General features: G+C 40.1%; 1 protein-coding gene, 1 long non-coding RNA gene and 1 other non-coding gene across 8 annotated transcripts; 1 reads left to right on the top strand and 2 right to left on the bottom strand.

The window, feature by feature from the left end:
- Positions 1 to 3,938: 3,938 nt before the first annotated feature.
- On the bottom strand, positions 3,939 to 4,045 carry LOC136455785 (small nucleolar RNA R71). The gene has a single exon (XR_010759252.1). It is a non-coding gene; the product is annotated as a small nucleolar RNA R71 (small nucleolar RNA).
- An 8,389-nt stretch (positions 4,046 to 12,434) lies between these two features.
- LOC136454690 (uncharacterized) lies at positions 12,435 to 17,375 on the bottom strand. The gene is made up of 6 exons (XM_066455024.1): positions 17,235 to 17,375; positions 15,651 to 15,909; positions 13,905 to 14,028; positions 13,496 to 13,655; positions 12,819 to 12,925; positions 12,435 to 12,520 (listed from the first exon to the last, which is right to left on the bottom strand). The coding sequence occupies exons 1-5, from the start codon at positions 17,373 to 17,375 to the stop codon at positions 12,848 to 12,850; spliced, it is 762 nt and encodes a 253-aa protein (XP_066311121.1). The 3' UTR covers positions 12,435 to 12,520; positions 12,819 to 12,847.
- A 1,108-nt stretch (positions 17,376 to 18,483) lies between these two features.
- LOC136452235 (uncharacterized) lies at positions 18,484 to 25,103 on the top strand. 6 transcript variants are annotated; one of them, XR_010758778.1, is made up of 6 exons: positions 18,484 to 18,879; positions 18,997 to 19,140; positions 19,236 to 19,376; positions 19,823 to 20,770; positions 20,886 to 20,978; positions 24,778 to 25,103. It is a non-coding gene; the product is annotated as an uncharacterized lncRNA (long non-coding RNA). The 6 variants fall into 6 exon arrangements; XR_010758783.1 differs by lacking the exon at positions 24,778 to 25,103 and adding an exon at positions 21,794 to 22,021; XR_010758781.1 differs by lacking the exon at positions 24,778 to 25,103 and having other exon boundaries at positions 19,823 to 19,955; positions 20,103 to 20,770; positions 20,886 to 21,257.
- Positions 25,104 to 25,192: the final 89 nt, after the last annotated feature.

Here is a 25,192-nt window from a genome sequence, read left to right as displayed (position 1 = left end):
AAATACATTGGTTGAATGTAGACCATTTTTTAAAACAATGTTTGGATGGCTAGAGGGACAATGCTTAAGTTTGAGCAAGGGTGATGATGGAACAAATGGGGTTACGAATTTTACCTCCTCGAATGGGTCATTGTTGGGATGATACTCTGCCTTTGGGATATCTGAGTGAGTGGCCGAGGCAATATTCCCAAACTTTTCATTAAGTCTCCCATGGGAAGATTTTTCTTGAAAAGTATTTCGGAAGGGTAGCCTATAAGAAGATCAAAACTGAGGACAACATAGATGTGGAAGTCTAGGTGAACCTCGGTTTCATTTATTATGATTGGCACGGCCTTGGCAATCCCACAACACTCAAAGATAAGTCCTGATGAACTTTTGAAGAGTTTATTTGTCGGGACTAGTGGCATGTTACCCAAGAGGTTTTTCGCTAGGAATTCTGACATGATACTAGTCCTGATTGTGGGGTTGTGTAGGGCTTCTATGTTTGTTCCCCATAATGAACAAGGCATGGTCGTGGATGGTGAAAGAATCTGAATTGCTTCGGAAGAATGTTTTACTTCCAACAACCATTCCTTTGATGGCTCTATTTTAGGAGAAACTTCCTCAGGAGGCGTGTAAGCTTTTTGTGCCCAAAATATTTTGAGGTATTGCCAAAATCCTCAAATTTGATAGGGAACTCCGAAGGATGAATCACTCTTTCCTTTAGTATTCATGGTTCGGGTGAGGGCTCACGAACTGAATCTAAGGATGGTATAGTTTTGGATTTGATTGGTGAGGACTCCTCAACTCTTGACATAACATTTGCCTAGAGGGGTTTAGTTCTTATGACAGAAGAAGAGTGTCTGTCTATGAAGTTCTCAAGGAATTTTACTTATTCCATCATAGGTTTGTGTGTGAAACAACCTCTGGCAGTCATGTGTAGGCATAGGTTAGCACATATGTTGATACCTAAACAAAAGAGTCGCAATAATATGTTGTCGGGTAAAGACAAGTCTAGGCCGGTGTGTATTAATGCTAAAAACCTGACCTAGGCTGCACCTATAGACTCCTTCTCATGCTACTCAAAGTCAAGGATTGCCCCTGGTAGAGAGACAATACAGGACATGGGGACAAATGCAAGGTAAAACTTGTCTTTAAGTTCATCCCAGTCCCCATGCGTACTTTCTACGGCATGTGTATATAATTGCTTCGCCTTCCTCGTGAGAGAGAAGGGAAACAATTTCCACTTTAGAGTTTCCTGTGTCATGCCAGAGATGCTCAGGCATGAACACATCTCCTCGAATTCATGCAGGTAATGGTAGGGTTTTCATTATCGTGCCCTAAGAAGGGTTGTGCAAGAACCATGGCTATTAAGCTAGGGTGGAGTTCACAGCCAGATGAATGAGTGGTTTTTAAAAGTGGCTCGGGGAACTCGCCCTTTGAAGTGGATAGGTTATGAGTTGAGGTTGGCTTCATGATAGAAAAGATAAAAGAAAATATTTTTGTTTTTTTATAAAATATGAGAATGAACTAGGTTCGAAGACAATATAGCAACCGTTCCCCGGCAATGGCGCTAGAAATGCTTGTTGGTATTTCTTAACGCATACAGAAATAATCCACAAGCGCACGGAATTGCAGTTGTAACATTTCGCCTAGAAGTATTCAGGGTATCGTATTTTCCATAGGGAATAGAAGTACTCTTCTAGCTAGTTTGTTCAAGGACAACACAAGGGTAGAGTTGGTAAAGGTTGAGATGGATGCCTATGGTTATAGGGTCTATGGATAGATAAACTCTACTTCTACTTGCTTAATTCAGGCGTCGGCTTACACCTGGTCTACCAAGGACGTGGGGGAGTACAAAGGAAGGACAGGGTTGTCACCACTATTGACGGTAGTTATCATTCATTATAAACTTCAATATAACTTGAAATAATGCATGAAAATGATCAACAACATAGACTTAGGGGTTTAAACTGATAATTTTCATAAGTTTTGGTGAATCTGTGTTTTTAGTAGGGTTATTTCAGAAAATCATCAAGGGGGATCAAAATATCAAATTAAACCACGCTTATCTATGGCAAAAACTAATCCAAAAGGATCTAGAGGACTCCAGAAGACATGTCAACAAAGCAGAGGGTAGGAGGCTACCAAGTGGGGCCATCTGGCCCCACCTATAGGCCACCTGGCCCCTTGAGCCCACCTAGCAGTCCCTCCTTCGTACTTCGGTTCTCCACCACCTAAAGGATTGCATCTACGCCATTTATTCAAGTCGGTTTGATCCGAGGGCTCAGGATTGATGCTCCGGCCTATATAACAAGCCCCTACCCCCCTCTAGAGCATGCTGCCATAAGTCAAGATTAGACCAGAAATTAGGGTTTCTAGAGAGAAGAGAATAGAGCTCTAGTTCTTCAAGTTTCTAGTATAGGCTAGCTAGCAAGGTTCAAGTAGAGTGTGGGCTATTGCTTAGGATTCCGGATCTGCCATCTAGAGAGTGGTATAACCATTGTATCTCTATATTTATGACTTTGTGCTACTTCAATATTATGTTGCTATTTATTATGTTCCTAGTTTGCTCTAGATATATGCTTGATATAGTTATGATTGATAATGAATTTATACATATGTTCGCAAAGCTCTTAGCTCAGTACTCGAGTGAGTTAAGTGGTCGACATTATGTAAGCAAGGTGCTTAGATATTATTTGCCTGTGGATGCATTCTACACTCTGGGTCATGTGGTAGATCACGAATGTGACACTACCATTGAGTCCTTTGGAGTCCATTCCCCGTTTGTAGAGCAAGTAGAATGCGGGTGCAAAGGGAGACAAGCTCTGTTCTTGATCTTTCTTAGTAATGTTCCTTATGCATAAATCCAAAGTTAGTTATACTATTGATGAGAGTGTATATACTTGGGTGGACAAAAGACTTAGTAAATAAGGAATGACTTAGGAATCTTTTACTCTTACCGAATCTCTTGTTTAGCCATACTACATTTTATGAGTATTTATTTCTATCTCTGTAAAATACCATTATTACCTTACACTTATGATTTATTTATCCTTTGACTTACCCCTGCCATAGCATGAGAGTGATTTTATCACAAGTATATATATATTTGTCAATATCTCCAGGCCAACACAACTCCATAGCTCCTCCCTATGGATAAAATATAAATAACAATATATGGTATACTCCCGGGTGAAATGCTACAATGATATATTATCTGTGCGCTTACGGATACTTTAATATATATATATATATATAATTTTTCCTCTGAGTTTTCAAGCGTCATTTATAATTACCAACAACGCATTTCTAGCATCATGCCAAGAATGACAACTTAGTAAAGAGTGATGCTCAGAAATGTCAACAAGCATTTCTGGCGCCGTTGCTGGGGAGGGGCACATGGCTAAGCGAATTGACTAAATAAATACTTATTGATAAAATCAAAACACCTCTACTTTATCAGGCTTACCCATGTTTGTCTTTGTTCATATCTTATATAGGGTATTGCAGGATTGGTTATGATTTCCAATAATTTCCATCAATCAGAATCAACCAAAACAAGAGGAAGCTCAACACCAGTTTCGGAAGCTATGGCTGATAAGACCCTGCGTGAGTTCTCTACTCCAAGCATTGAGAACATTCACACTGTACCAACACTTAAAACCAACAACCTTGAGTTTGAGCTCAAGCCAAGCCTCATCAACATGGTGCAAGCTACCCCATTCAGTGGAACGGCACATGAAGATGCTAGTTCTCATCTTCAGAATTTTCTGGAGATAAGTAGCACGGTCATCATCAAGGACGTTGCTCAAGACATCATACTACTTCGCATGTTTCCATTCTCACTTATGGGATGAGCGAAGCAGTGGTTCTACATCAACAAAGATCACATCAACACATGGGCAAAGTGTTCAAAGGCCTTCCTAGAAAAGTTCTTCCCTGTAGGCAAGACAAATGCCTTAAGAGGAAAGATTTCCAATTTCCAACAGTAGAAGGGAGAAACCATTATAGAAGCATAGGAACATTTCCAAGAATATATTTTAGATTATCCTCATCATGGGATGAAAGATTGGTTGCTCATGCAAGGCTTTTACCATGGATTAACTCAAAAAGCTCATGAACAACTCGATGCCACTACTGGAGGATCATTTATGTCACTCACCCTTGGAAAAGCTAAAACTCTTATGGAAAAGATAGCCTCTAATCAAGGCTAGTCATCATGCAACATTCAATTATGCAATAAGAGTGAAGAAGTACTAGAAGAGGTGTGTGCACTGTCAACTAAGATGGACGTACTGTTAAATAGGCTTGAACAGCGAGCCAATTACAAGAAAGATCATCAGGCCATTCAAGATGCATTCAATACTCTAAACACATGTGGAGAATACTTGGGGGTTGAATTCCCTAAATATCAGAAGGATGCAAACATTGTCATCAACAATTCTGCTCTATCACAACAAAGACAAGGGTGGAATCAACAACAATGGTTGACTTACCAAGGTAAGTATCCAGGTAATTACTATAATACTCCTAAGCAACCATCCTTAAGAGACTTAATCTTAGAACAAGCCAGGATTAATGAGAATATTTCTAAGAAGCTTGCTTTTAATGATAAGGTCCTAGAAAACATAAATACTAAAATGGATAGTTTTTCTTCCGTCATAAAAGACCAACTAAGCTATAATAAAAAGATAGAATTACAATTAACCCAGTTGGCTACTGCTCTGCCTTTTGCCACTAACCTTGAGAAGGTAAACGCCATTACCACAAGAGGTGGCAAGTCTACTCGTGATCCACTATATCCGACAAGGACAAGTAAGACACCAGTGGTAGTGCAGGAAGAGGAGAAGAGAACCAATGAAGTTGAAGAAGTTGGGCGACAAGAGCAAGAGTTACAACAAGATTATCATGACATGACCTTCCTACCGTTTCCACATAGAAATCGGAAAGCCAAAATGGATGAGCAGTTTGGTAAGTTTGTAGAGGTAATTCAAAAGTTATATATCAATATTTTGTTGTTAGATGCCATATAGGTACCTACCTACATGAAGTATCTTAGAGACATCCTCAACAACAAAAGACCACTGCCTTCCACTGAGGTAATCAAGATAATGAAGGAGTGTATTACGGCCATCATAAACAGTTCACCTGTTAAGAAGAAGAATCCAGGATGTCCCACTATCGATTGTTTGATCGGGAGCTAGAATTTTGAGAATGCATTATGCAATCTTGGAGCAAGTGTCAGTGTCATGCCCAAAAAGGTCTTTGACAAGCTCGACTATTCAACACTCATGCCAACATCAATGTGCTTGCAACTAGCCGACCAATCGGTCCACTACCCTACAAGAATCGCTGAAAACATTTCGGTAAAAATACAAAACTTTTTCGTTCCCATAGATTTTGAAGTACTTGACATGCAAGAAGACATGAAGATACCCCTCATTCTTGGGAGACCCTTCCTGAGCACTACAAATGCTCACATTGATGTCAGAGCCAGAGAAATTAAATTCCATATCAATGGGAAGGAAGAGCGATTCGCCTTCAAGCCAAGACCAGAACAATGCTCTAATTTGGAGTGGTTTCGAAAAGCAAGTGCAATTGTTAAGGTCTTCATCTCTGGGACCGACTGATGCAACCGAAGAATAAACCCGAACGGAGAAGTCCGGTTCGGTAGACTTAAAATTTTGAACCCTCGCTAGGAGGTAACTCGATAGTTATCCATATTTACTTTTTCATACTGCATTAATCATTTTTATCTTAGCATATTTACTTTTCAACACCTGCATCATGAAACAAAAATTCTCATCATGGCATTATAAAAACTTAAGCCCCATGTAAATAATTTTTATGGAGTAAAAACCCATAAGAAACATTTACCGTGGAGGCATAAAAATTTAAAAATACCATCATTCATCTTGTTATATTTTATAGTATCATAAAATATTTTTGCATTGCATTTTTATACATATATATGGTAGAAATACCGGAGACACATGGGACCCACTCAACCACCACCCATCACCTCCATCTCCACTCAACCTCCATTATTCACCTCCATTCCCACTCAACTCCATTCTGTCATATCTCCACTAAAAGAAGCACCAACGGAGCTGATATTTTGCTTAAGGGTGAACTAAAGGTCCACCAGGAAAATGGAGGGGCCATTTGGCCATGATGTGGGGCCAGCCAGCCCCACCACTTGGCCGGTCGGACTGCTACCTCCCCCTCTATAAATCCCACTCCTTCCTTGCTACTCTTGGCCTCCAACACAACTCCTGAGTTTGGAATTCCATTTCAAAATTTTGTAGTTGAATTTTTCTTAAGAAGAAGTAGTGTTGGAGTAAGAAAGAGAGAGGAAGTTTGGGTGTGAAAGTAGTGCAAAAATCTTGAGAAAGAGAAGGAGAGGTGCTACTGAAATTTGAGACAGACAAATAGAGTTTAAGTGTGGTAGTGCGGTCCAAATCAAGAGAGGGAATTAAAAAGAATTAAGATGGAAGTCGCGCCAAAATCTTGATTAGAAAATTTATTAGGCAATTTTGGACAACTAACCCTCGAACTACTGACTCTGGATGGCTAACCACTAATATTTTCATCTCCTAATCCCGTTCCACAAGTTGTGTTGTTTTTTTCTATTTTGCAGGAAAATGAGCAAGATCGCCAGCAAACTCAAGCAGGTGATGTCGTTCCGTTCAACGAGTAGTTCTTCATCCTAAGCAAACACCAACATGGAGGTTGATCCACTGTCTCCTGCTATTGGAGCACCATCTCGATCAGCCCCCGCAGAAAGAAACGTTCTTCTGCAAGAGAAGCAACTCAAGCTCTAGGGAGATAGTGAGAAGAACACCTACAAGAAGCTGAAGACCCGGGATTTCATCCTCACTCCTGCTTATGATCCAGCCCTACTCCAAGCCACAGGTATGATTGTTGAATTCAAACTTATTTTTAGGACCATAGGATGGGTGGATGCTTGGGAAATTGATGAGCTGGGGTGTAAGTTTTTTACTATTGAATTCTTGTGCACTCTACAGCCCACCGGTTCAGAAGTTTCATTTAGACTTTTTGGGAAAGAATTTTCTATTCCCTGGAAAAAATTTAGCGAACTTCTTGTATTTCATTCTTAGTGCATAATTGACGTAGACTCTGCTATACAAGACATTGATAGGAATAAGTTTTGGAGGGAGATTTCAAAAGAAATTGTTTGCTACCATCCTCGCACCAATGAAATTCAGCACCCTACTTTGTGCTTCATGCATAAATGGTTAGGCTTTTCCTTATTTCCTAGAAGTGATTTCTGCACTATTAGGAATGATGAACTAAAACTGCTTTATGCCATGATCAAAAGGAAAAAGGTCTCACTCGTAAAATTCATGATGAATCATTGGACAGAAATTCCTAGTTTTAAGGGAGATGTTGGGTGCACTTCTTTGGTCACCCACATAGCTAAAAATTTAGGCCTGCTAGAAAATGCTTATGTTACTTATATTGTCATTCCCATTGGCTTATTGATTATAACTATTTTTAACCATGCACATATGTTAAAAAAGGGAAGAGACGGTGTAAGGAAAATGGACACTAGCCTCATTTACTTTGGATTTTGGTGTTTGATGACCAACAAAACCAAATTGGACTAATGAATTTGCAAGTGATTGTTTTGTAGTCCAATAGGGTGCAAGACGTGACTTGAACGAAGGCGACGTGATGATCCGATGATCAACACCATAAGCAAGACCCTAGAAGCACAAGAAAAGACCCAAGATATTAAGCAAAGTCCAAGCACAAAGATAGGAACTAAGCCAAACGCAAGATCGCGAAGAAACGAGCTCACAGAGGTGATCGGACGTTGGTCTTACAGCGACCAGATGCTCCGATCAAGAAGCTCGATAGCAGCAGGCGTCAGCAGTAGTGACCGAACGCTAAATAGTAAAGTGACCAAACACCGATGGCACTATTCATCATCTCGACAACACTTTTAGCACTGACCGGACGCTAACGGCAAATCGACCAGACGCAGACTGCAGCGTCCGATCGAGTATAGAGAGGTTCTAGAGCGACGAAATTGTGACCGAACGCATCCGGTGGCATGTGACCGGACGCCAGCAGCGTCCGATCAGTTGATTGCATCTCTAACGGTCGGGATGACCGGATGTGTCCGATCAGGACGACCTGAACGTTCGGTCAGTAGCAGAAAAGCAGGATTTCATCCCCAATGGCTACTTTCTCCATGGAGCTTATAAATAGACCCCCAACCGACCATTTAACATGTGTGGAGCTAAGGAAACATATCTAGGGTGTTGATACACCATTTTAGTGATCTCCACTTGCATAGTGCTTAGTGATTCATTAGGTGATTAGCATAGGTGCTTTGCGAAGTGCTTAGGTTGATTAGACCACCGCTTATGCACTTGATCTAGGTTTAGGCCTAGTGTTTAGTGAGGTTTGCATACCTCTTACTACCTAGTACTTGTGCGCACCATTGTTGTACATCGGAGGGGCTTGTAGTCTTGTGAGATCACACCAACCGCGTTTGTGGTGTGGCCGCCATTGTGTACCGGAGGGAACAAGTCCCACGGCATTTCAGTTGGAAGCTTGATAGTGAAGACAGCGGGGAGCATCCAGGAGAGGCTTACCGGAAGGCACGTCGAAGACCGACTTGCCCATGGGGAAGGCCCAAGGCTATCTACGGAGTTACCCGACCGAGAGCTTGGCCCTTGCGAGGGATTCCTTGCGAGGGGCTCCAATGAGGAATAGAGGGAAGCTTGTGCGCTCCTCGATACCTCGGTAAAAATATCAGAGTCATCGATGGGAGTTTGCAAATCTCTAACTTGTTCTTTAGCTTCTGCATTTACATTGTTTGTATTATTCCTTTTGCGGTAGAGATAGCAACACACTAGCAAACCCGTAGTTGCATATTTAGATAGTTTATCTTTTGCATTGGTTTTGCTAAGGGTGGAAAAAGAGGCCATAGTTAAGAAGTTGAATTTTAAGTTGCCTAATTCACCCCCCCCCTCTTAGGCGTCACGGTCCTCTTCAGACAGGAAACTTGTCAAGATGTATGTGGATTATACAACCGAGTTCCCGTTACTAGACCAAAAACTCGGTCTATATGTAGTGGATTCATTTGTCTTTGATTTGCAGAGAAAGGAGGAAGCACCTCGCAGGAGTGCCTCTGCGAGGACCACTCGCAACCCGTAGCCTCGATACCATGGAGATGACCCCATTATAGAAGGCCCTACCTTTACCGGCTACACAGGATTTGATCAAGCAGGACCTTCCCAAGTGCACCATCCTGTGCATGCGGGTTGGGACCAGCCGGGATCTTCTCGTATGCACCAACCTAAACATGTTAGGTGGGAGCAGCCTTCTCTGCATCATTCAGAGAGTTCCTAGAAATAGGGCCCAAGTGGGCAATGGTAGGACAACAATTTTGACTACTACCAGCAGCAGTCTTATGAGGTCTCTAGCGGCTACCAGGGAAGACGCATGTCCTTCTCTACTCGTGGCTTCCATGACCATCCCACGGGCTATCATGACTAGCATATGGGCCACCATCTGCCGCCCATGGATTACCATGAGCAGCAGATGGAACACGCTCGCTTCAACACCAAGCTCACCACCATTGAGGAGAACTAGCATAAGATCTAGAATACCCTACGCCAACATTCCCAGTGGCAAGAAGAGGTAGGACAATGCCTTGCCGCCATCCAGCAACACCAGGAGCAGGAGAACCAAAATTGGCAGTACTTATTCTAGGGTCTCAACATAGACCCGCCCTTTTGAGAGACCGCAGCAACAACTAGCTTGGGGGAGGAGCCCCCATTACATCAGGTAAGTTTTCTTTCTAGTATTTTATTATTTTCTTTAGTTTATTTAATTTTTGAGTTTGTATTATTAAAAAAAAGGCAAAACTAAGAAAACAAAAATAAAAATTTGCCTTTATCTTCTATATATATTAGTATGTACAAAGTTTGCTTTAAGTTTAATTTGCTCAAGGTATGCCTTAGTTTCTTATCTTTAAGAGTCAAATAAATGAATAGAACTTGTAGATGATCTCACAAGATAGAAATGATGAATAGTTGCTCTATTGTAATTCCTTTCAAGTACCTAGTTTTTAGCTTGGAATTCTCCCGAGTTTTGGATGAAATTGATTTGACATGAAAATTTGCTCTGAACTTGAAACTCATGGGTAGCAATGCTTGATCTAAGTCTACGTAATTAACAGATATGATATGAGAAGGTCTGAGCTGCTATTTATCTTATTCCAAGTGATACTAAAGTTCTGGAGATTTATCTTTTGAAAAATATAAAAATTCCACATGATGAGATCCTGTATGACAAGTTTGAATTCCTACCAGAGCCAAACATATTTATATTTAGGTTAGAAAAACTTCCACTCATATGCTACTTGTTTTGCATTGAGTTTAGTCAAGATTTGTTGACCCTTATGAGAGGATTGTCATGCTCTTAAAATCAAGATCACGTACACATCACCCACATATGCACTACTCCTACACTGGGAGTAGGCGCAAAAACAAGCTTTCCATCTAGATCCATCTAAAAAAGAGAAAGAATTGTTTTACTTCTACACCGGGAGAAAACACCAAAAATATGCTTCATAGGTTTCCATCAAATAGATGCTCCAAGTTATAGTTACTATCTCTCCAACAATTGCTACATAGAAAAAAAGCATGGGCTATGCAAAAGTTATTCATAAAAAAAGAAAAAAAGAGTTGAGAAAAAATGGACAAGTGTCTGAGATATTTAAAACAATGGGTACTTAGATGTCTGCCTAAAAAAGAGATGAATAAGATAGCCCATGTTTTCTTGCAAATATTTTCAAGTATCAAAAGAGAGATATGTTTTCAATGAGCATAGTAGACTTAAGTTAGCCACCATATATTCCACACACATCTTGATTTGATTGTATGACTTAACTCTCTTTGGATCTGAGGTTTGACTTTACAATATATGTATTGCAAGAATGCTCTTTCATGTCATCACCATTCCTATGAGCTCTACATAAGCCTTAGTCGTAGGAAAAGAAACGCATAACATTACTATTGCCTTGGTGAGGATCCACAAATACCACATATTTTGAGAGATTTGATAGTGTCATACAATGAAATCTCTGAGTTTTATTTTGAAAACTTGCAAAAACTCTAGAATAATGGTTGAACAAAGAACATGAGACATAGTGCTTGGCTTGATCGTTCTGTCTTTCAATTACTTAAGACCCAAGTGAAGGCTACAAGCCCCATAGTTGAAGTTAATATGGGAAAGTTTAAAAGATAGACCAGCTTGTTTTAATCCGGAGGAGAATTCTTGTTTGAATGCATGTGTACTTTTGAGGAGTTGCTACAATATTTTCAAAGATCCTAAACTCTTGATCCATTGATAAGTTTAGCTTTGCTCAGGGACTAGCAAAGGTAAAGCTTGGGGGACACTACAAGGATTTATCCCTGATGCAACGGCCTAAAAGTGTTGCAATATGCCAAAAATGGTTGCAATAGATAAAACTGCAACACAAAAATTTGGTTGGGAGGCATTGCCACTGTAACCGTGGTCTAAAGTTTGCACCACCATTCATTTTGATGTTGCAATAAGTTTTCCCCTATTGCAACAAAATAGAATGTTGTTGCAACACAATGGAGTGTTGCAAGCCATAGTACAAGCAACCACCGTGGGTGTTGCAACCATAACTATTGCAACACACCTGGCATTGCCAAAGATACCTGTTGCCACACACCCAAAGAGTGGCAATAGGTGCACTGGCAAATGACAATTGGTGTTGCAATAGACCTTATTGTCATGCATCAATAGCATTGCAATAGATGGACCCTCTATTGCCACGCTATCTCTATGGTTGCTATAGGTAAAACCATTTATTACCATGACAAATATTTGGTTGCTACAGTTGGCCTCTCTATTGCCACACTAAATATTGGGGTTGCTATAGGTGTAACCCTCTATTGCCACAATAAAAGTTTGGATGCTAGAGATTGCCTCTCTATTGCCACGATCAATACTTGGTTGCTATACTTAGACCCACTATTGCCACACTTACTATTGTGTCGCTAAAATTTGGACTCTTTTGCCACGCCCACTATTTCATTGGTACGAGGTTGTTTGCCACACAGTCTGTTTGTTGGTATAGCATATATTGCAACACCAAATTATTATGCCGATAGTCCATACTGCAACGCTTGTTTGATAGCTTCAAACAATAATTGCACACTGAACAATATATAATGAATGAAGCATTTAGCCATCCATTAAACCAAAATATACTTTGTTCGTACAAATCATTAATGAAACCATCCAATGTCAAACTTAGTCGCTAACACACGCACAGCTGAAACACATAAGGTATCCAACACACACTAGCTAGTTTGAACACATCAAAATGTAATAAGCTATGTCTAGCACCGTAGCAAAGGTTGGCTTGAAGTTTTTCCTTTTCTTTTTTTTTTTTTGATAAGGAGGTTGGCTTGACGTTGACCATCCCATCAGTTGTGCACTCCACTCAAACTCTAACTTGCTCCTGAAAAAAAAAATCATTAACATTGGTATGTGCATCAAGTAAACTGATTGTATTATTTTGGCAATAGTAGCATGGACTGAACCATTTAGAAGGCAAGCAATTTGAAATCATAAACTAAAGACTAATAGGTTTGCAAATTCATCCAAAGTAAAATTACCCATTAAAAGGTTATATGATCATTTTTTCCTTACAACAATGACAATGTATTCTGCTACCATCTGCAGGTTCAAATGTTCGCTCTGGTTGCTCGCATTAAATGAGCTAAAGTACACAGGAAGTGAAGTTACAAAAAATTCACCTCTGCATTGCCAACTTCATTTCTTGAATCTAACACCTATGTTCTTCCCTTTCAGCTTCCGTCTCAGCCTCTTGGTTTTCAAGTCTGTCTTGTAACTTTTCGAAATGCTATAAGTTGACAGCAACAAAAGTAGTATGGAAAATAAGTTTCAATAAAATGCTACAAGTTAACAGTGACAAAGATCAGCTGATTTCAGGTGTAAATTCTCCTATTAAGAATACGGATTATTTGCTTCAATATCAATCGTACAGACATGACATGTGTGAGGAGTGGCATAAGTGTACATGATTTCACAAATCCAGATTTCTTACATTTCTGAATGTTGCCTAACATAAAATACTTAGTTCTGAACATGTGTAACATGCTAGCATGACAAGATTACTATGGAAAAGAAGTTTCATTAAAATTATAAAAGTTATGATTATGTAGCCACCATGGTGTCTCCTTTGAATTCTCTGTAACTATAATTTATGGCAGTTTTGTGAAAACAGGAAACAAAAGGTTGACAAAAATGCAATCAGCATAAACTGACTAGGTAAGTTTTTTCTGTAGAAGATTCCATTCTCTTTGGACTGCCTTCACCCAATCTTTGGTGAGCTGGTCACACATTATGAGGTGGGAAAATTGTGGTTGGATATAATATATTAGGAAAAAATGTTCACAAAATGACAGCATACCTTTCCTGCTGAAGTATTTGTGTAGTGGTGATCAGAGAAACCTTCGACAACATCAAATTGATTAAAGGACATGTGATCAGTATTCTCAGTTCCTTGGTCTGTCCTTGACAATGAGGAAACCACATTTGAGCATTCAGGTTCATGATTTTGAGCATTCAGCCTAAGCACAAGGAAATTATTCACTACACACTGTTGGTTTTCTTGCCACAGGAATGAATATGGCAATAACCTACCCATTCAAGCTGCACTATTCCAATTAATCAGGTTCACTACTTACTACAAATTATAATCTTACCCATTCACACTGCACTATTCCAATTAACATTGTTCAAGGACTCCAGTAGTGCTTAACTGCTTACAGAGTTCAGAGGGGAAAAATGTTCAGAGTTCAGAGAAGCAAAGAGCGTACAAGTCCAGTAGTGCTTGCCAGTGCTCCCTCATACTTCCACAGTCCTCGAAGAGGATCAACTCGCTTTGTTCTTCTTGAGAGCATGCTCTCCGATTTGCTTCCCATCCTGACAAATTCCTACCCACTGATCACCCAAGCAACGAAGATCAGGAACCATTCACATATATTTTGGACAAGAAAAACCTCAAATAGAATTGTAAACATAAAAGAATAATGCAGTAAAGACCAGCATTGTGTCAACTAGCAGAACAGTTAACAAGGATAGAGTTGGCGTCATTCAATTTACATTTACAGCTGGCCACTTAAGCTGCAGAGTTTATTGACTTCGACATATACAAAGAGCAGAAATTTCCAGACTAATAATTACTTTTAGCAGTGAACTAGTCCTTACTCCTCACATCTGTTTCAGAGACATTTTTTTCCACAACGGTAAAACTGAATTTCATGACCAAAGCAACGAAATTACATCGAGTTCACAGTTTCATACGCAATGAAAGTAATGACGAATGCCAGAATATAAACTGATCCAAGCAAATGGTCACAAAGGGAACAGATGCCTGGATCAAACTACCAAAAACTCCAAGAAGTTAGGCTATAAAGTGTCAAACCAAAACAACCCCGCACCTCAACAGGGATATCCACCAAGGACATTACACCAGACAAACATCAGATTTAGACTAAAACAGAACTACTCCCAGAACCGCAAAGCTGCATACAGAACTCCATCACGCATCTGTTTCGGAGACATAAACTGCAAAAAAACATGATTGTTCCTTATCATTCTTCCCAACATTGTTTGAGCCCTCACTATTACATATTCACTAGTTGGCAACTCTGTATATGCATAAAAGAAATTAACCATGGACTTTGATGTTTGAGGTCAGGCAGCAGAAAGCAAGGACAACAGACTCTTGTATTGCAACAAAAAACTAACAGGCTAGCATGGACTCATGTTTCAAAGTCACTAGAATTTAAGTGGATCACAATTCTCAGTGCCTCAGCCAAATTTAATAGACAAGACAATATCAATTCTAAAAAAATCATATCCTTTCTGTTCGACCTCAACATGGAAAATCACAAGAGCACATATCAACAACACGAAAAAATTGCAAAAATGACACTCGAAAGATACTCCTTGATTATGATGACACTCGGGTGGATGATAAGTGGATCCATCTGTGTCTATGAATATGGGTCTAGTGTCAAATCTGCAAATGACCGATGTTTCGAGTCCAATTTTTGCAAATCGAACACTAGCCACATCACAGCCCACATATGTACCTCAAATTTACTGTAGACTGCAGCATGCGAACAATGAAATGTGTCGCCTGAGGACCCAACCAGACCCTAATCAAACAGATCAGTAAAAATCTAAAGAGTGGAACAGCACCAAAGCCCGAAGAAATTTCAAGAACTAGGGCCCATTCATTTCAAGTACAGGTTAACCCTTTCAGGCCTCACTAATCAACTACCAGAACCCTAACTGCGCGCTACACCAGGCAGAATATGGTGGTAAAAGGCAGGACAGGATACTAGAAAGGCAAAAATCGCAAGGATATCACCACACACGCAGCACTTGACACGAATTTACCTGCTGGTTGCCGTGTGCTTGCTCCTACCTACCGACTAGGAGGCATGGTGTTGATCCGGTCCGCAGCCGAGGGGATCGTACGAGTGGGAGAGCGAGGAGGAAGGTGTAGTGGGTTCGTTGGCGGGGAAGACGGGTGGAGTGGGTAGCATCGGCACCTGCGAAGGGGCGGCCACGACGGCTCGTCGGCGGGGAAGACCGGCGGAGTGGGCATCGTCGGCGCCTGCAATCGTGAGGCAGCGGCGCCAGTTGCGAGTCGGCGGTGGCAGTTGCTGCGAAGAACCTGTGCGGCGGCGGTGGCTGCTGCGATTTGCGAAGGGTGGAGTGGGCTGTGGCTTTGGGGGTCGGCGACAGATGGGAACGCTCCAGGGGAATCGATTGGGATTCGGGGACCGAGGGGACGTACACAATGCATCGCTGAGTTTATAGATTTACCCTCGATGCAGCGTCAAGTGTACTTGACATGTTGGACAGAAATGTCATTCTAACTTGAAAATTTGTGTATGTGGCGGGTTCATTGCAGTGGCTTGCCCAAATCTTAGCGCCTGACCGCCTGTTAAAATTATTTTTGGTTTCCTCCCGGACTCACAAATAAAATACAGTTACATGGTAAAAAGATGGGTTTCAATGTTTTAAAATGTGTTTGTTGCTAAAAGGTTACTATAGTATTTTTATAATATATTATTATACCCCCATACATTAATATTTAAGAAAAGAGTTTTATAGAACCAGTATTATAAATTTAAATTTAACCCGGTATATAGAAAAAAGATACCAACATTTGTGACATCAAATAAATACCGTTAGATTATTTTTGAAATTTCATCCACATATTACAAGGTGAAAAGCTACTTTTCTAATGAGTTTAGGGTTTTAGTATTTTTAAAATATATATGCTTTATTTGAAAACACACTTTCCTTTCTTTCCTACCCACTAGTAGGTTTCAAGGTGAATGATAGGCAACGTTACCTTTTTACATAAAAAATTAATAAACTCTTGTTTTGACTTTTTCACATATTTAAAGATATGAGCTCATGTGAAACATATTTCCTTATTAGCACTTTTTAGGAAAAGTTTCAAAATGTATTTATCTAAAGTTCTACTCCCACGCAAAATATAAGACCTTTTGGCTTTTTCAAATACATTGCTTTTATTGTGCATCTAGACAACGTGTATATCTAAGTGCATAATAGAAGCCATGAATATCAAAAAAATCAAAATAACTTATAATTTGTAATAGAGAAAATAGATGTTAATATGATTTTATAAAAAAATATTCATTTTTTTCTTTATGATACTTTTCCAAGGATGGTATAAACATGTGTATGTAATCAAGTTACCAAGGTGCACCTAGAAAATTGGTAGAGATGATAGAATTGGCTAGAGAGGCAATATCACCTATGTGGGCAACTAACCACATCAACCCAATATATTATATCCATTATTAGACCATAAATACAAATATCACGGACACTACAAGTTCATTCCGATAATATGTTAGACATAAATAACATAATAAATGTATAAATGTTTTAAAATTATTCACCAAGTTAATTGGTATGGAGATTCGGAAAAATTGCATAAGGCTAGGGTTGAACCCAGGCCCTCAAGGGTTGTAGTTGGAAGAATTACTACTAGGCTATACAAAGATGTTTGATTAAGTAGAAGTTTAAAAGACATTTATAGGATTGTGGGCACCCTAGAGAAATTCTCGACTGTTCTCGGTAGCACACAAGCACACATGGATACGTCGGGTGAAGCCACCCATGAAGGCCAACCCAACAGCAATTCTTCGATTAGAATTAACACTAGTCCACTCAGATTTCAGTGTTGGAAAATAAGAGTAGTCCACATAGGTGTCGTTGGATTTGGGCGGCGCCATGAGCGGGGGGGGGGGGGGGGGGGGGGGTAGGGAGCAGAGTAGCTGGGGTGGGGCATAAGGAAGAAGAGAGAGTGGACAAAATGGGTGTGGTCAGAAGGAAGAATAGAGACATCGAGACTATATACTTCTTCAATCATTATCCTTCTAATTAGAGTTATTAGGACCGGACTAGAGGTCAAATTGGTCAACCTCTAGCCACTCGGTCACTCCCCACTAACAGTCTTCATTTCTCCAACCATAATAAAATTACTCAAGTAACTTTATTGATTTAGGAAAGAAGTAACTTTGGTGAATTAATATGAAATACGCCAAATTACCATTACAACTTACTTGAAAAACACAATTTAACCATTATTTTATATGGTTGTTTATGTAAAACAATTAGTTATGTTTGCATTCAATAATGCATTTTCTAGAATTTTTATATTTTTTGCGTTTTTTCGACTTATAGAATTTTAAACTATATGTGGTACCAAGATTTTTTAATACACCAAATTACCAATACAACTTAAGCCTTTTGACTCCATAGAACTCGATAAAGTGTTATGCCTTTTGAATGGTTTTTATGTGTTTCACCTGGTTGCCGTTTGCACTACATACTTTACCACATTTGCCTCGATTGCATATGCTTATTTACATAAATAAATGTTTCTGGAATTTAAGGGCATGTTTGAATCCCATAAATTAAAACAAAAATTTAGAAAGTGTTTCTCATTTTATTATTAGATTGTTTTTAATTATTTAAGAACCAAACAGAGGCTATGTGTATTCTAGCGCTCTATTGAGATTAGTTGAAATTGAAGTACACATGTTGTAAAAAATGATCTTTAAACAGCAAAGAAATATAAATACGAGTACAAACATCAATTTCATTTTCATGCTAAATTACGGATAATATTCAGTTATTATTAAAATTAAAATACTACTATTGAGTAAATAGAAACTAGATAATTATATATAGAATCATGGCTATGTTAAAACCACTATATTAAATTTTTAAGTAAAAAGATTTATGACATATTGTGTGTTGTCTGCTGTTCTGAATCGCGCGCTTCTCGTAAAACAGCGGCCCCGTGTGTTTCCTCTCCCAAGTCGCTCGCTCCTTTCCAAATCCCCTCCGCCGTCAAAACATTGCTGCCGTGCCTTTTCTCCTTCCACGCCCTCTCACGCACCACCAAAACCCGTTCGTTTTCGCGGACCACATCTTTCTCCCACCTCCATCTCCCACGTCTCCAGCACCTCATCGTCCACCCCTCCACGGCGGCAATCTTCCTTCTGTGCATGGCGTCGTGCGCGCTCACGACGGGCACCGCGGATCGGAAGGAGTTCAAGCACAGCGGCACGTCCAGGGAGCGGAGTCAAGCCAAACTACCTTTTAGCGGCGCCGGAGGGCCGGTGCCCCCAAATCCCCTCTGCTGCTCCGACTTACGCCGCTGCGGCACCAACTCGGCCTCCCAATGGTCGAAGCAAGCACATGTTGTCCTCTGCACTCGATCCGGTCGAGGTTAGAAAAAAACGAATCTAACTGATTTAGGTGTTCGATCTGATACTTGATGACTAACTTTTGTGTTTGGATCTTAGTTCTGATTATTTCTGATAAATAATCAGCTGTGTTATGCAGATTGTTCCTCCTTACTGTGCGTCGATCCTTGAGAGCGTCAAACATGAGCGCCGCGTCTGCCGCCAGCGTCGGGAGCATCGGCTCGTCCTTTCCCGCGGAGCTCCAGAACACCGATTCACCATCATTGATCCCAGCATCCCTCCAGTGAGATCACCGTTCTCCCTCTCCCTCTCCTCCTAACTTGTCTTTCTTTCAGCCTGCTTAATGGTTTCGTCAATCCCGTTCTTCCACTGCCTCAGATCTGAGTGTGCATGACACCGAACGTCGGATTCTGGACATCCGCATACATGTTGCTGCAGAAGGAAGCTCGACAGGGGTAAAATAGAGGAAAGCTGCAGAAGGAACTGCATCTGTGCCGCTATGCAAGGAAGGGTTCAAATGTGAGATGCAAATTTCTCTTCATTTTGTAATGCTATAACGTGATCCCAAGGCATCTGTTTTCATCATGGTTTCAGTATGCACGTGCAGTAGTAATCAAATAAGATACTTTGATCAATCCCGGTAGCATTTTATCTATAAAAAAGTACAGTATATTTTTATGTTCTGCACATATTTATTTCATATTTATGTTTTCTGGATAGTTACTGTCTTACTAAACTCAGATAAGTTACTGGAACTTAGTTTACCAGGTATTTGTAGTACACGATTTGTGAAGATTGCACTTAGGAGGATTGTTTTGCAAACTTGTTCTGTACTGCTAGTACATATTAACCAGTCTTTCCGATTCGTTTCTTATGGTTTGTTTATATTTTTCTGTCCTTGAACTTGAACCACTGCGGCAGGAACCGAAGCTTCTTGACTTCTTTGCTTTGTTTGCCCTTCCTAGTGAACTACATGCCAAGTCAGACAGGGAGAGATTGGCTTTGCTGATCTGCAGGGAGTCCAGGAGCGCCTTCATTAAGTAATCTCCATGCCAAGGCAAGGTTTCATCCAATCCATCCAACAAGCAAATCAAACAGGTTATGATACATATTACACACTGGGAGTTTCTTTTCATTTGACAATTTGCAATTTGAGCAGGAAATAGTTGTATAGTGTTTTTCATTCGCCGGCAGTAAAGACTAGTTAATCTACATTTTTTTCTATGAACATTCTTTTTCTACCAGATCGTGCATTACAGGTGATATCCTCCTCGGCGGTAGTGGATCTCCACAGCAACAGTAGCTGAGGCAGTGCCCTCGGCGCGCAGAATCGGCGTTTGGATGTTCAGTTGTATTGTACATTCAGTTTTATGTGTACTGGCATTTTAGCTTGAACTTCTAGTTGTACATATGTTTTGTCTGTTACCTTTATTATGCTATTTTCTCAAAATTATATTAAATTATTCAAAGAAAGAAATAACATATTATTTCTTGCATATTTGGTTTATATATACTGTCCTTGATAAGAAGACTGATTATATATATCTTTTCAATAGGATCTATTTACCATTCACCTTTTAGTTTATACATCAGGAGACTATATGCAATTTTCTATCATTAGGACAATCTTATGATAAACTAAAATTACATGTATAGATAACTTAGTTACTTATAGCTCTAGCTGCCTTTGTAGGTAGTTCAGTCTGATATACACAACTACAGAGCTCACTTTCATTATTGCTATTATCAAACTTTGCTTGCTAACAGACATGGCATCACTGTGTTATGCAGAACATGTCAAAATTCTGTCAAACAGGCTGCTAATATACATGGGAATCTCCTAAACAGACTTCTTGAGGATGAGCTCCAGCTACAACGGTGGATAGATGACATTATCCTCCCCAATTGACCCTGTAAGTGTTCTTCCAGTCTCAGCCTGCTAATTTGAGACCATATATTAGACTCCATACATACTTGAGACCATATATTAGACTCCATACATACTCAGCCGTACTGCTGTTAACACAGGAAGATCATCTGAGTTCTGGGCTGTCTTGCTCTACTACATGTTCCACCCCACCAATGCAATCAGAACTTTACCCGGTGCAATCAAGCTATATCGTGAGTCTGGCGTCCCAATCTAAATCAGAAAATGTGATATCATGGCTCACTTTTGCTGCTACTAGCTATCTTTTGTTTGGCTCGCTATAATAAGGGTTCAACATACCTAGTTTATTAGGCATTTGCTACTTTCTGACTATTATTCGCTTTATAGTTCTACGCATTGGACTGATGTGTCTTTCTGTATACATATATAGCCGCACTGAAACTCTTACTGTTAATTCTCACCCATGCTTCATGAATTTCAGCGAACTTACAATCGTTCATTACAATAATTTTCCCATGTAATTAGCACAATCAACTTTACCACAACTGAGCTGGTTGGAATTATTTATAGAATCCAATGATTCTAATAGTAAAAAACCTCATCTAGAGAACGGATGCCTCGATGATTAGCACATCTATCATTACATGGGTCTGGACAGAATTATTTACATAATCAAATGTTAATAATAATAATAAAAATAGCCTCATCAAGAGATCAACCGTCTCGGTGATTGGTACAACTAACTTCAGTGGGAACGGACCCATACACAATTTTTTATAGAATCAAATGTTAATAATAGTAATTAAACAAACTTTTTCCAGATATTGGACTCGGTAAATAGCACAACCAACTAGGATACCTTTTCCCATATATCTATCGATGAGAACTGGTAATTGGTATGGAACCTGGAAGTTCGGTATGCATGAACTAATGTAAATTTGTCATAGTGATATGATGATGGGAACCACTATATATATGCTCTTCTATTGGTGCTTTTTCTGTTTTTTGTTTTCTCTGAAGTTGGCTTTCGATGTTGTATTTCTACTAGTGATGATGAGCGCAACGCCGGCACTAGCTGCACACCTACAATGATCCAGGAGTGACCCCAAGATCAATGGGGAGAGCCGCGCGCATCTCTACAACATGACGTTCACATATGCTACTGGGCCCTAGACAAAGAAAGGCCCGCTAAATACATTCATAATTCTTGTTGCAATGCCACAAAAGATTATTACAACCCCAAAAAACCATGGCAACAGGAACATGCTATTGCATCCATTCATAATTCTTGTTGCAACAACACCCTAGCAATTGCAACACCACTAAAGATTATTGCAACCTAGAATAACCATGGCAATAGTTACAAGCAAAAGCAACCAAATCAAATATAGTTGCAATAACACCAAGTAATTGCAACAAAAAACAATACTAATGCAACTCCAAAGCACCATGGCAATAATGCCAACTAATTGCAACACAAATCTAAAATGGTTGCAGTAGCACACGTCTATTGTAACGACAAACCACACTTATTGCAACACATTAAGTCCGTTGCTTTATAGTCACATATTGCAACCATTTTACAGAAAGGTTGCAATATGACCCCCTCTATGGCAACCAAATTAGTGGTGTTCCAATCGTGTGCGTGTGGCATTAGAGGTGAATCCTTGTAGTGGGAGTTTGTTGACGGTAGTTATCATTCATTATAAACTTCAATATAACTTGAAATAATGCATGAAAATGATCACCAACATAGACTTAGGGGTTTAAACTGATAATTTGCACGAGTTTTGGTGAATCTGCGTTTTCAGCGGGGTTATTTCATAAAACCGTTAAGGGGGATCAAAACATCAAATTAAATCGTGCTTATCCACGGCGAAAACTACCCTAGAAGGTTTCAGAGGACTCCAGAAGCCACGTCACCGAAGCAGAGGGCAGGAGGCTGCCAGGTGGGGCCGCTCGCACCTATAGGCTGCCCGGCCCCTTGGGCCCACCTAACAGTCCCTCCTTCGTACATCGGTTCTATACGGCCTTAAGGATTGCATCTATGCTGTTTATTTAAGTTGGTTTGATCCGAGGGCTCAGGATTGACGCTTCGGCCTATATAACCACCCCTACCCCCCTCTAGAGCACACTGCCATAAGTCAATATTAGACCATGAATTAGGGTTTCCAGAGAGAAGAGAATAGAGCTACAGTTCTTCAAGTTTCTAGTATAGGATAGCTAGCAAGGTTCAAGTAGAGTGTGGGCTATTGCTCAGGATTTCGGATTTGTCGTTTGGAGACTGGTATAGCCATTGTATCTCTATATTTATGACTTTGTGCTACTTCAATATTATGTTGTTATTTATTATGTTCCTAGTTTGCTCTAGATATATGCTTTATATAGTTATGATTGATGATGAATTTATGGCAAAGCTCTTAGCTCAGTACTCGAGTGAGTTAAGTGGTCGGCACTATGTAAGCATGGTGCTTAGATATTGTTTGCCTACGGATGCTTTCTACACTCTAGGTCATGTGGTAGATCGTGGATGTGACACTCCCGTTGAGTCCTTTGTAGTTCACTCCCCGTTTGTAGAGCAAGTAGAACGTGGCTATGAAGGGAGACAAGCTCTGTTCTTGATCTTCCTTAGTAATGTTCCTTATGCATAGATCCAAAGTTAGTTATACTATAGATGAGAGTGCATATACTTGGGTGTACAAAAGACTTAGTAAATAAGGAATGACTTAGGAATTTTTTGCTCTTAACGAATCTCCTATTTAGCCATACTAAATTTTATGAGTATCGATTTCTATCTCTGAAATACCATTATTACCTTACACTTATGATTTATTTATCCCTTGACTTACCCCTGCCATAGCATGAGAGTGATTTTATCATAAGTATAGAGATATTTGTCAATATCTCTATGCCAACACAACTTCATAACTCCTCATGGATAAAATATAAATAACAATACCTGGTATACTCCCGAGTGAAATGCTACAATAGTATATTATCTATGCGCTTGCATATATATATATATATATATATATAAATTTTTCCTCTGAATTTTCAAGTGTCATTTATAATTACCAACAACGCATTTCTAGCATTATGCTAGGGATGACAACTTAGTAAAGAGTGATGCTAAGAAATATCAACAACCACCTGCCGCCTACCCCTCAACCATAGGGAACAAAGCACACGAAGGTAGCCTCTAGCCTAGACACCACATCTACGCTATTGACTACTACTCAAGTGTGTATACAAGGGTTATCCGTCTCTATCAGAGCCCTTCTACTAGAGCATTCGCTGCAAGGGCGAACGACGATCCCGCAAACAAATAAGAATAAAGCTTAACTAATCAAAAGACTTTATACCATAGAAAACACGGACACTCACTTAGCGGGAGAACCCATTGAAGTAAGATGCTCATCAAGGTACAAGTTGGGGAGACATCGACAAGTCTGGCGCTTCCCTGAGCTCTCCCTCACATCTCTTCCTTACAACTCTAGCTAGCTACTAGGGCCTAAGCCCCTTTAGAGTGTTGCTCTAACTCAAGTGAGGTGTGCTCTTCTCCCTTGTGGTGGTGTGTTGAGAAAGGGGGTACCCCTCTATTTATACAAGGACCTAAGGCGGTGCTCTAGCTATTCTAGGTGCAAAACCCTAGGCTACACTGCCTCAGCATGGGAGCATGCCACTACCTATCGAAGGAGGGGCTAAGCAGCGCCGACAAGGGGTTGGGCGCCCCTAGGGGTCGGCCGCCTCTTGATTGTGGCCTCTCACCACCATCTTCATGTGGCAAGCCGTGGGCTGGACCTGGATTGCTTCCCCGTGGTGTTTTGCCCAGTTGAATTGATTTGATGGGCATTTCCCTTGTTCTTTTGGGCAAATCAATGTCGAAAAGTGTCTTTCGGTGAATTATTTCATGTATTTGTGTTTGTGACCTGCAAAATAATGTTCTCCAAATACATGTGGAACTTTGTTAATAGTAAAAACATATGTTTTAAAGTTTACTAATTTCTCCTCTTTTTGTGTCTTAATTGGCAGTCAGATTTGATCGGAAAAGACCGCCAACAACATTGGATGGAGAAGGATCCCATAGGTACACGTCACATGGAGAAAGGATCGAGCGGAGACTTTTATGTCAAATTGCAAGCATCATGGATGAGTAACTGTAGGTCCCATAGGTACACGTCGGATGAAGAAAGTACAGTGTGGAAATCTATGACGAAGCTGTTCATTACAAATCAAATATTGTCTGTCACAGATGTGTAATTAGTTCAAGGACGAAGCCCTATTCGTCAGAGGTTTAAATGAGATCATCACAGATGAGTCGTGCGAGTAATCTGTGACGAAACCCTATGCTCTTCTATGACGTTTTTTGTGATGATGCCTGATTTCATCATAGAATGGGAGGGTTGCAGGATCGTCACCATATTCGTCATAAAAACAATCTTCTATG

The sequence above is a fragment of the Miscanthus floridulus genome, chromosome 5, assembly GCF_019320115.1.
Source record: "Miscanthus floridulus cultivar M001 chromosome 5, ASM1932011v1, whole genome shotgun sequence".
In the NCBI taxonomy this organism is placed as follows: domain Eukaryota; kingdom Viridiplantae; phylum Streptophyta; class Magnoliopsida; order Poales; family Poaceae; genus Miscanthus; species Miscanthus floridulus.
This window is presented reverse-complemented; position numbering and strand designations above follow the sequence as displayed.

Coding starts and splice junctions, on each gene's coding strand:
- LOC136454690 (XM_066455024.1), bottom strand. CDS start 17,375: ATGGCGCCGCCCAAATCCAACGACACCTATGTGGACTACTCTTATTTT. Junction 15,910..17,234: donor GCTTCACCCGACGTATCCAT/GTGTGCTTGTGT, acceptor CTATAAACTCAG/CGATGCATTGTGTACGTCCC. Junction 14,029..15,650: donor TCGTGGCCGCCCCTTCGCAG/GTGCCGATGCTA, acceptor TTGGGTGATCAG/TGGGTAGGAATTTGTCAGGA.